Source organism: Astyanax mexicanus, chromosome 3 (assembly GCF_023375975.1).
Source record: "Astyanax mexicanus isolate ESR-SI-001 chromosome 3, AstMex3_surface, whole genome shotgun sequence".
Lineage (NCBI taxonomy): Eukaryota > Metazoa > Chordata > Actinopteri > Characiformes > Acestrorhamphidae > Astyanax > Astyanax mexicanus.
Window position 1 is genome coordinate 30,441,818 of NC_064410.1, and position 12,430 is coordinate 30,454,247.

Genomic DNA, 12,430 nt, shown 5'->3' on the forward strand with positions numbered 1-12,430 from the left:
AGGCTTTTCAGAGCAGAAGAAGGAACTACCCAGTATTAATGTAGTGTTTATTATAAATTCCCAATGGATGTCTTATGCTGCAATTATAAGGTTGTTAGCAAGTTTAGTGTTAGCAAGCCAGTATATTACCGAATTTGTGAATCTGCAAATGCAAACAATGTAAAATCCTACATAAACACACACAAACACACCCAAAATGCCTTAGCATTTCTGTGGTTAGAAGTCATTAACTAGTCATGTCAGCCTTTTACAAAACCCTAAGTCATGGTGCCGTCATTTTTCCAGGTGGATCTCGACGTGACCTTGCCTGGTGAGGGCGGTAAGGATCGGCCCTTTAAGGTCAGCATCAAGTTTGTGTCACTGGTCAGTTGGCATATGCTGCACGAGGTGCTAACAGGACGGACCATGCCTGAGCCTATAGACCTGGACAAGCCAATCAGCACCAACCCTGTCCATGCTGTCGATGTGGTCCTGCGCCACCTGCCATCCATGAGGTAAGCTTTATAGGTTCTGGTTTGTATGCTTTACAATTTTTGTATAGTGACAACCCCATTCTGATTTGAAATTGATAGCAGTATATTGTCTCTGTCTTTCTTCACAGGTACACCCCAGTGGGACGGTCCTTCTTCTCCTCTCCTGAAGGCTATGATCATCCACTGGGTGGGGGCAGGGAGGTATGGTTTGGATTCCACCAGTCAGTGCGGCCGGCTATGTGGAAAATGATGCTGAACATAGACGGTTAGTACTGCATTATTACTAACCTGGGTGATGTGGATCTGATCTAGAATGTACCTGTTAAAACAGTAAACTGAAGTATCCGCAGTGTTGGATTTGTTTAACTCTTACTGTCTTTCTGTTCTTTCTGTTCTTTACTGTCTGCAGTGTCTGCTACTGCCTTCTACAAAGCCCAGCAGGTGATCCAGTTCATGTGTGAGGTTCTCGACATCCACAACATTGATGAGCAGCCCCGTCCTCTTACAGACTCCCACAGAGTCAAATTCACCAAAGAAATCAAAGGTATGTGATGACGCTCATAAAAAATAAATAAATAAACAGAGGGTGCTTTCACACTCTCCTTGTTTGAGCTGATTGGTTAGTGAGCTGTTGCTGGAGTTATAGCTAGAGAACATGTAAAAAGCTTATAACTGGAGTCTAAAACCTTCAAAATTATGTTGTGCTCTGAATCATTTGATAAAGTTCTGAGGTCATAAATACATATTTCAGTTAAAATAAAATAACCAGACATACAGCTATGGAAAAAAAAGAGACTTAATGATGATGAGAAACATAATGATTATGTTCTTGCTTGATTTTATCAAATTGAAAAGCTCTGGAATATAATCAAGAGGAAGATGGATAATCAAAATTCTCAGACCGGATGATTACAATGAATTTGAATATTGGTTTGGACTAGGGATGCAACGGTTTTCTGTATTTTATCGAACCGTTCGGTTCGGCCAGTTCGGTTCGATACACCCGGAAGAACCGCAATATTTCGGTGCGCGCACTAACAGAGCGAATGAACACGCTCGTGCGGTAACTTGGTGCTGTATGCCCCCGCAGTGAAACAGCACATGGTTGGGGGAGTGGCTGCTGAGCACGTGCGGCTGAGGAACTTGAAGACACTTTTAGCACAGAGCAGAGTGTATTTTTTTTTTTTGCTCCTCTGTCTCCACCCCATAACCACACCTCCCATAAATCGTCAGTGCGCTTTATAATCTGGCACGCCTTATAGTGCAAAAAAATACGGTAAACTTGTCAAAATGTTTAATGGATGACATCATGCATCATAGCTTTCTTTGGTGTCTAGTGTTGCTCTACAGATGTCTCCCTGGTTGTGTGATTTTGAATATAAAAAACATACAAGATAGACATATAAGGTTTTGGATAAGTAGTATCATAAATAATTAACATGAAAAAATAACATTACTCATTAAAGGCGTCTGCTGTAGTTCACATATTGGTTGTGTAGGCTAGTAAATTCTAATGAGAAATGTCTGGTCCTTTCCCTCAGGTCTGAAGGTGGAGGTGACCCACTGCGGCACCATGAGGAGGAAGTACAGGGTGTGTAATGTCACTCGCCGACCTGCCAGCCATCAAACGTGAGTCACTCGACAGCTGCTTAAACCACAATGAGCTCAAGTTATCCTTTTAAAAGATCAGATCAGTGTTGAGACAGTTTGAAATTTTGAATAACCATGGAGCACAGATCTTTTAAAAGCCTCAAAGAGTTTCCACACACCACAGTTGTTTCTATATATAGCTCCTTCTAGTGTCAAAGGTGGCTGAGATGCCTCCAACTCAAAGAAAGAACTTAGGAACAGTTTTTATCTCTCTGGTTCGAACAACATACTGTATTCCTTGACATCAGCTACATAGACATAAAAGGAAAGCTCTGACTCATGCATTAGATTAGAAAAAGAAGAATAGGACATAGAGGTGGATGATATGATGGTAATTGATCGTATTGTGATACATCATCTTTTTAAGCATATAGAATATGACTGTACACTTCATTGCAGAGAGTGTAACGAGTGCTGATTAAATGCAGCAAAATGGAATAAAAATCACAGTACTATGCTTAAAAGAGCTTTTGAGAATCTGTGTACGTGTCAAAAAAAAGAATGTTGTGTAGCCTTAAAATGTCATTAAATACTGCAGATTTTTTTTTTTTACAAAATGCCCAGCTTTAATATAACACATTCTTGTCTGTCACTGTTACAAATAAACACCTCGTTAAAGCTAAATTGGATTATTATCCTTCATTAAGTTCAAACAGTATTCAGATTCCATCCCTTTGATGTAATGGCTGTTACTAAGACAGAAATATTCCAAAATGAAAACGACTCTAAATTGGAGTTTTTTGGAAATCATTTGTATGGCAAGATTTCTTACTATGTAGATGTTTCTTCACGTTATAAAACATCTCATCACTTCTCCTGCTTGTTCTCCTTAGGTTCCCTCTGCAACTGGAGAACGGGCAGACTGTGGAGAGAACGGTGGCACAGTACTTCCGAGAGAAATACAACCTGCAGCTCAAATATCCCCATCTGCCCTGTCTGCAGGTGGGCCAAGAGCAGAAGCACACCTATCTGCCTCTGGAGGTGAGAGCTACTTGCCCTTTACTGTTAATGATTAATAGTGAAGCTGGTTCACTGTGTTCGAGTGGGATGTCCTCAAGAGATCAGTTCATATTTTAAAGGAAATCATGATCTTTATTATCTCAGTCACAACTGCAGGCTCCTGTGGGCCACACTGTCGCACACTTGCAAGAAACCTTTCTGCTACAATTTTAGAAACAGAAACAGGAGTGTTGCTTTCTGTGTGTCTACAGTTCCAGCCATATTTTTTTTGTGACCATAAAAAATAGCAAGACTGTATATTATCGGAAATTGTCACAATCCGGATGTCAGAACATATTTTTGATATATGATATTGGCTCTTTGGCCTTTTTCCTTATTTTTAGGAGATCCTTGTGTAGATTTTGGTTTAATTTAAATAAAAGGCAGTGAATCAGGTCTCTAAAGAGTGGTGTGATCTGTGTGAACTTTTTCCACAAGGGGGAGCTAATAGCACCCAAATCACTTTTGTGTACACCATGAGCAACTCACAAATGCATCAGTATTTTTAGTTGTGCATACAATTTATGTAAAATCAAAAGTATAAGTATATATCATTCTAACATATGTGAAAGCTTGTTTTTTTAGTAGTTCTTAATGACTAATTCTAATAAAAGTGACTCTTTTAGCAGTTAACACAGCTGTATAAATCAGATGTATGGATCAGACACAGCAGTGCTGCTGGAGTTTTTTTTCTTCAACCTCCTGCTCATAGTGGCAGCGCTTTAGACCGCTGGACCACTCGGCGCCCTCTGCTGGAGTTTTTAAACACCTCTCTGCTGAACTGAGAATATTTAAATATTAAATATAGCCTGTATTTCTAGAATTAAAAAGTGGCCCAATGGCCAGTGGAGCTGATAAAATAAGTAGGTTTTAATGAAGTCTTTAGAATTATTTTTTTATTCTGGCCGTCATTGGGAAATGAAAGTGCATAAAAAGAACTGTATTTTTAATGCCTTTGTATTCCTGCAGGTGTGTAATATCGTAGCCGGGCAGCGCTGCATAAAGAAACTGACTGACAACCAGACGTCCACCATGATCAAAGCCACAGCTCGTTCTGCACCAGATAGACAAGAGGAAATCAGCAGACTGGTGAGGGCCACATTAACACCTACATTTCTAACAAAGATAATAATACTGTCTCTCTCTGCTTCTTTATACCTCTCCCTTTTTCCTTCCCTCTTAATCTCAGGTGCGCAGCGCGAACTACGAGGCAGACCCGTTCGTGCAGGAGTTCCAGTTCCGTGTGCGGGACGAGATGGCCGAGGTGACGGGCCGCGTCCTGCCCGCCCCCATGCTGCAGTACGGCGGCAGGGTGAGCTCTGAACACTTTCTGGTACCTTCTCTCCTTTCAATCACACCACTTATGTGTGTTTTGTTTGTTGCTGTGCTGTGCTTCTAGATGTAGTTGGGTAGGAAATGTGTAGTGTTTTACTTGTATTAGTGTTGTTAGTATGCATTTCTGTTTGATTTATATGGATCAGACCCTGTAGTGTGTGTTGATTTTGTGTGGGGAGTAACCATTGGTTACTTATGCTTGTACTTGCACAAAAGTGACCTGCAGATGTTTGGGCACTCCAGGTCAAATCTTCTGTTACTTTAAGCAGTTAAAAGTTGAGTATAAAACGAACAGGTAAAAAATATGAAAATGGCTGATTAAGTTCAAATAAAGCAATCAAAGTTAAAAGAGAACAATTTTTATGAACTGGTAAGCATGAGGTTGAATAAACCATGCTTTGTGTTTGTTTTAAAGGCAGTGGTATAGTGATACATTGTCATTGGTAGAGGGCAGATTGGATTGGAAAATTCTGAAAGCAACATCACACTAACCGTGCAAAAAAGTTGAATATAAAAAGAGGCTGCAGCCATGGCCTCTACAGCCAGATATTTTTGCAAAAAATAGGGATGAGAATCATCCAAAGAAAAACAGAAAGACTCTAAGCTACTCTGTGCCCCTCAAAGTAATACAAACCAGACACACTTTACCTTTGACCCAAATGTTTGCATGTCACTGTATGGTGTTTGACCCTGTCTGTGTGTGTTTGTGTGTGTAATTAAGCATAGATGAACCCTCTGTTTATGAATAAAGCCTGTGAAGTTACTATGATGGTTTACCTTCATATTAATCAAGATGGTTGATTTGATTTATTTAATTAGCGGGACTCTAGTATTCCCATATGTGAACTTAATTGAACAATGAACTTCTGTGAACAGTCTCAGACCCTGGTGCCGGACAAAATATCGTATAATATCGTTCACCCATAACTGGATATCGGACAGAACAAGCACAGGCCTTATGTGCCTTATGTTCTCTCATTTAACAAAGATTAAGCTTGAACTCATATGCTATCACTCAGCCTGCTTTTTATCGACTTCAATATTGGAGCATTTTCACACCTGCCTAGTGCCCTTAGTTCGAATTATTTGGTCAGGTGTAAATACAGTTATTGTATTAATAGAGACCAACTTAACTGGACTGGGGCTCTTGGAAGAAGGTCTTTGTCCATTCCCAAACTCTGGGGGAGTTTGTTTGTGGGAATGATCAAACCTCGATCTGACTAAACTTTCATGTTCGTTTGAGCTAAATGGCTAATAAGTTGTAGTTAAAACAGGTATATTCCCCAGATAATTACTACAGCTAATACTAAATGCCATCTCTGCTGTTGCTTTATGATAAACTGCACTTACATATGCACTAGTCCAGAACACAGGACCTCCTTCCTGTATTTACTTTATTGCTCTGCCCAAAACATGTCTGACCAATAAAAGGAGAAGAACATTCTCAAGTAGTTTGTTGTGGCACATTTTGGTGTGCTTAAATCTTTCCCTGTGTGAAAACAGCTTTATGTATAAAGATGATTTGGGCCTGAGTAAGCAAAGTATAGGTGTGCACATTTGTTAAGTGATTATTGTAAATATACCTCCTGTAAATACTTTATGCTTTTTAGCATGGTTATCTAAGTGGATAAATTGTGTTACCAACACAGGCCTAACAAAATATGAAAAAAAATGATAATTGCTCAGGCTATTCCTGTCTGTTGTGTGTATAGCCCAGTTTTCATAGTTTCAGTTTATGTACTGAACATGGTCGTACCTCAGCTTTATCATTGTACAGCTCCTACAGTTTTAGTAATGTACTTCAGTTTTGTGCATTCCTGACACTGCATGAAGAGAAAGGAAGTTTCAGTGTCGGTATCTGTATCTGTTAAGGTGTGTTGAGTAGATGACACTAGGTTTGTCTGTGTATCTGTCTTCTTTTTAGAATCGTACAGTGGCCACCCCAAGCCATGGTGTATGGGACATGAGGGGAAAGCAGTTCCATACCGGTGTAGAAATCAAAATGTGGGCCATTGCCTGCTTTGCCACCCAAAGACAGTGCCGAGAGGAGATCCTCAAGTATGTGTGTGTTTTTTTTTTTTATTGTCCTTTTCTGTTTATTTTCAGATTAAGCTTTATTTATTTATTTTTTTACTGTAAAAAAACAATTGGGGGCGCCGAGTGGTTCAGCGGTCCAAAGCACTGCCACAATGAGCAGGAGATCGCAGGTTCGAATCCCTGCTCATGCAGCTTTGCCATCAAGCTGCCGGCGCTCAGAGGGAGCAAAATTGTCCCTGCTCCCTCCGGGTGGGTAGATGGCGCTCTCTCCCCACATCACTCCTAGGGTGATGTCCGCAGCACACGGCGTCTGTGAGCTGATGTACCAGAACCAAGCCACTGTGCTTTCCTTCTAGCGCGCTGGCAGCTCGGCAATGCTGCATCAGCAGCAGCTCGAAAAGAAGCGGTGGCTGACTTCACATGTATCAGAGGAAGCATGTGTTAGTCTTCACCCTCCTGGTGTGTTGGGGTATCACTAGTGATGGGGGAAGTCCTAGTGAGTGGGTTGGGTAATTGGCCGTGTAAATTGGGGAGAAAATGGGAAAAATTTAAAGGAAAATATATGCTTCACTCCCAGTGTACAATCCCATTTTTCTTTTGTACTCTGATCCCTTGTTTTCGAGTGTAACCTTTCTCCTTCAAACAGAGGTATAAGTGTCCCCTATGAATTCCCTTCAAGAATCTGATGCAGATGTATAGCAGTGGAGCACAAAAGCTCAGCAACCTAGCTGCTGGTCAACTAGTTAACTTTAGGGCATCGAATGTCAGAAAGGGGTCAGGTGCTGCAGCAATTAATTATTACTGTGCATTTCTTAATTCCTCTGTGATGGGAAGCTGAAGTTAGCTTTTTTTTTAAAATAAAGATGCATAAAAACTGTGATTAAAAAAACGTTATTCCATCAAATATTGATTTCTGAACTCTTAAAACTTTATGAATATGAACTTGTTTTCTTTGCATTATTTGAGGTCTGAAAGCTCTGCATCTTTTTTTTTTTTTGGTTTTTCAGCCATTTCTCATTTTCTGCAAATAAAAGCATAAAAATGACAATATTTTCATTTGGAATTTGGGAGAAATGTTGTCCGTAGATTATAGAATAAAACAACAGTGTTCATTTTACTCAGATATATACCTATACATGTATATATAATATATCTCCTTATCATCCTTTCGCATAGGTTGATGATAAATTTGTTTTGATACTAATATTTATTTCTCTACCTTTTCTTCTGTGCAGGAGTTTTACAGACCAGCTGCGCAAGATCTCTAAAGATGCAGGCATGCCCATCCAAGGCCAGCCATGCTTCTGCAAGTACGCTCAGGGAGCAGACAGCGTGGAGCCCATGTTCAGACACTTGAAGAACACCTATGCTGGCCTGCAGCTCATCATCGTCATTCTGCCTGGGAAAACGCCTGTCTATGGTAGAGACCTGCACCCTCATAATATCAGTATACGGACAATATTTAATAGGCATCAGATTAACTAAGGCAGCTCTAATTAATATCTTTCAAACACTTTGTCACTGTCTATATAATTAGGTCTTAGGATGCCAGGTTTGGTCTGGACATTGAGACTTTTCAGTTTGTTCTAAACCGAAAGAGCAGGTGTTGAAGGTGCTGTGAACAAAATTTGGTCCGACTCCAAGAGGTAGTCTCAGTTTGGATCAACTGAATCATGTTTCGACTCCTTTGTGGCAGAAAAGCACTTTTTAAATGGTTAGGATTTAGGAACAATTACAGAAAGTTAAAGCAGGCTATCGTCATTCATTGAGAAGAAGAAGAGGAAGAAGAAAAAAGAAAAAGTACCAGTTTCAGGCCAAATGTCCTCTTCTCACGTATGTATGTATGTATGTATGTATGTATGTATGTATGTATGTACAAATCATGTATAAATTATGAATGCTGTATCTACTCTAGCTGTAGAATAACCCTTAGTTATAAACAGAAAAGAAATATGAGGATCATTTGTTACACATGAAGAGAGTAGGATTCCTTCAGGGAGTCTGTTTAGGAAGTATAGGAAGACCCAGCCCTTACAGGTGATAATACATGACGTAGCAAAGTTATTAGTTTACTAACTAAACTGCAGTGTGAAACCAGAACTAACCTGACCAAATGTAACAGTGTAACAAACATACAAACTTTAGTTTGGACTAGGGGTGTGCGATATGGCTCTAAAATAATATCACAATATTTCAGGGTATTTTTGCGATAACGATATACTTGGCAATATAGGAAAACAGAAAAATAATTCATTAATTTCACGAATATAGTATAATAGTATAACTGTATAATCATAATGTGGCAAAATAAATAAAATAGCATAAAATAATATAATGCAGCAAAAAATATTGCAGAATATTTTCATGCATATAAACTGCGAACTAAAACAATTATACAATAAATACACTTAAAGCTTCACAGTAAATAATGGACTACTTTTAAGACCAACTATCCTTATTATCACGATATGGATTTTTAATATCATGACATTTCTGTGTCACGATATATTGTATACGATATAATATTGCCCACCCCTAGTTCGGACTCTGGTCTGGACTTTCAGGTGTGAAAATGCCTTTAAAGGTAATGTAAATGTAAAGGGAAGAGCTTGTAATTGAGCTGTAATTTCTGCGTTTCCTTATTTGAATGTGTGCAGCGGAGGTGAAGCGTGTTGGAGACACTCTTCTGGGAATGGCCACTCAGTGTGTGCAGGTGAAGAACGTGGTGAAGACTTCTCCACAGACTCTCTCCAACCTCTGCCTCAAGATCAACGTCAAGCTAGGGGGCATCAACAACATCCTGGTCCCACATCAGCGGTGCGCTCTCTTTGCACGTACTATTGCTATGCAGTTTTATACACTGGAATAATGATTTAACAACTTATTCCTCTGTATCCCTTTTTTCTTTCTTTTTTTATTTTATTTTTACAGGCCATCTGTGTTCCAGCAGCCAGTTATCTTCCTTGGTGCTGATGTCACTCACCCTCCTGCAGGAGATGGAAAGAAGCCCTCAATTGCTGCGGTGAGAAATGCTCTCTCACACACACAGACTGACTAATCATTTAAGGTCTCATTCCATCATTTTTTCATTCATTTTAAATTGTCTAGGTCTCTAGTATGAATGAATGCCATGTGAGCTGTGTTTTGTGAAAAAAAAAAGTGCTCCGGTGTTTCTGTATAACCCTGCTTTATTTCACTAAATTAGAGGTCTCTGAAGAAAGACAGGTTTTGGCTCTTGCTCATTGATATTAATACATGCAAACATTTTGCCTCTGATTGGCTAACAGCACAGCAGCAGAGAACGTGATCTGTTTTTTCGGAGTATTTTCTTTTACTAACTATTGCAGACAATGGAGTTTGAAGAACAGTTTTATATGCAGCATTCATATACAACTCAGAGAGACCTATAGTATTTCACAAACAACAGGAAAAAGTGGATTTTAGCAGGAGGAGATCTTTAAAACTAGAGATATGTGAAGGCAACAGACTCATTAACCTGTTCATATTTCACTTCCTGTTCCTCTATAGGTGGTGGGCAGTATGGATGCCCACCCTAGTCGGTACTGTGCTACAGTGCGGGTGCAGAGGCCCAGGCAGGAGATTATCCAGGACCTGGCCTCCATGGTTCGAGAGCTGCTCATCCAGTTCTACAAATCCACTCGATATAAACCCACCCGGCTCATCTTCTACAGGGACGGCGTGTCCGAGGGACAGTTCCGACAGGTTAGATCTGCTAGCATTATGTATGAGTGTTATATGCATCGTGTGTTAGGAAAACTCTATTACAAAAGAAGCGAAGAGGCACAGATTTAAATCCAGTAAGAGTTGCTTGATGTTATGCTCACAGGTCCATTTAGATTTATACTTGTATAACAATAATTAAAGCATTGTTATAATTTCTATATATAACATTTCCGATAGGAGTGGTGTTTCTTTTACCAAGTGTGATGTGTTCTTGTAGGTGCTGTACTACGAGCTGCTGGCCATTCGTGAGGCCTGTATCAGCCTGGAGAGAGAGTACCAGCCTGGCATCACGTATATCGTTGTCCAGAAGCGCCACCACACACGCCTTTTCTGTGCGGACCGCAATGAGAGGGTGGGAAAGATTTTTTTTTTAGTTTGTTTAGTTAGTTTTTATTCAGTGTTAACACCCTTACAACTAGATGATCTTTCAATCTTTAAATTACCCAATCTCTCCCTTGATTTCTCAGGTTGGACGGAGTGGTAACATTCCTGCTGGTACCACAGTGGACACGGATATCACCCATCCATACGAGTTTGACTTTTACCTTTGCAGTCATGCTGGAATACAGGTAGATAGTTGTGAAGTTTGTGTATTATTTAAGATACTTGTGATTTAGGGGTGGGGGAAATTTTTGATTCTTAGATGCACCTCAATTCAGACATGGGCGATTCTGAATCGCTTTTAGCAAAACGTGCATTCTGCAAAACAGGCACACATTTTAACCTCCTAGTACACTTGTATGATTCCATGTTCTAAAAAACACATATAGTTTTATCTCGCATTTCCTTTGTTATCCCAAGTTTGGCTATTGTGAGTGTGTTCACAGCTGCTCGTGCTGTTTAATGATTATGATTAGCAAAAATGCTAATCCAGCAAGCCACCCATCAAGTCATCCGCTACTTTCCTCCACTTCATTTTCCGCCAAAATTTCGAAATTACGTTGCTGTTCTGAAGACCCTCTCATAATTTTCATAATACTTTATTCATATGCAGATCAAACACCGATTAGCCACAACATTAAAACCAGCTTTGTTTATACAGTACATTACACTAAACAGCCTTTACATTACAATTACCTTCTTGGTTGTATTTTCCTTATAGCTGATTTAATAACACATTAACATTAATCATGGATTTGTGTATTAATAATTTAATTGAAAGATGCTTTTTTCAAGTAAATAGAAATTATTAGTACTATTAGTATAGCAGGATTCCTTATGAATCATTGAGGAAAAATGAATCCTGTATATAAGAAAAAGATGCATCAAGATGCATTGATAATCATTAGATAATTACATCACAGAACTCTGAATTGTAATTGAATCGAATCAAATCATAATGTACCTAGATATTTGTAATTTATATAATATTTGTACTTGTAATTTATTTAAACATAATAATAATAATAATAATAATATTAATAATAAAATGATGCATGTCATTCAGCCTTTAGATAACACCATGTCTTTGATTGATCAGTGCTTATGCATACATTTTTTTGGGAGCATCTATTTGTAAGAACTACAGTAAGACCAATTAATTGCTGATGAATAGCAATGCAGAAATGCCCATTTCCTATTTATAACCCCAGGTTTAACTCTGATCACTAATGTTTCTCAGGGCACAAGCCGTCCTTCACACTACCACGTGCTGTGGGATGACAACTGCTTCACAGCTGACGAGTTTCAGCTGCTAACCTACCAGCTGTGCCACACGTATGTGCGCTGCACCCGCTCCGTGTCCATCCCGGCACCAGCCTACTACGCCCACCTGGTTGCCTTCCGAGCCCGCTACCACCTGGTGGACAAAGAGCACGACAGGTGAGTGCACATGACTAGCATGTTCCGTTTCTGAATCAGTTTCTTTAATTTTGCTATTCATAGGTTTATGTTTGAGTTAAATGAACATTGTTGTTTTATTCTATAAACTACGGACAACATTTCTCCCAAATTTCAAATAAAAATATTGTCATTTAGAGCATTTATTTGCAGAAAATGAGAAATGGCTGAAATAACAAAAAAAAAGGTGCAGAGCTTTCAGACCTCAAATAATGCAAAGAAAACAAGTTCATATTCATAAAGTCTTAAGAGTTCAGAAATCAATATTTGGTGAAATAAAATCACAGTTTTGATGCATCTTGGCATGGTCTCCTCCACCAGTCATAAACACTGCTTTTGGATAACTTTATGCC

General features: G+C 39.3%; 1 protein-coding gene across 3 annotated transcripts in view; it reads left to right on the plus strand.

Moving 5' to 3' along the window:
* ago3b (argonaute RISC catalytic component 3b) overlaps positions 1–12,430 on the plus strand; it is a 30,458-nt gene that overhangs the window by 9,024 nt on the left and 9,004 nt on the right. Inside the window, exons 4-18 of one of the 3 annotated variants that reach the window (XM_049476317.1) lie at positions 286–494; positions 602–738; positions 883–1,017; positions 2,015–2,102; positions 2,957–3,104; positions 4,092–4,211; positions 4,312–4,455; positions 6,382–6,515; positions 7,730–7,914; positions 9,152–9,311; positions 9,426–9,516; positions 10,023–10,217; positions 10,456–10,590; positions 10,706–10,807; positions 11,860–12,059. In XM_049476317.1, the coding sequence (XP_049332274.1) occupies positions 286–494; positions 602–738; positions 883–1,017; positions 2,015–2,102; positions 2,957–3,104; positions 4,092–4,211; positions 4,312–4,455; positions 6,382–6,515; positions 7,730–7,914; positions 9,152–9,311; positions 9,426–9,516; positions 10,023–10,217; positions 10,456–10,590; positions 10,706–10,807; positions 11,860–12,059 (2,183 nt within the window). Of the gene's footprint in view, positions 1–285; positions 495–601; positions 739–882; positions 1,018–2,014; positions 2,103–2,956; positions 3,105–4,091; positions 4,212–4,311; positions 4,456–6,381; positions 6,516–7,729; positions 7,915–9,151; positions 9,312–9,425; positions 9,517–10,022; positions 10,218–10,455; positions 10,591–10,705; positions 10,808–11,859; positions 12,064–12,430 lie in introns of those variants that run through there. The other 2 variants (XM_007258272.4, XM_049476318.1) reach the window with 2 other exon arrangements.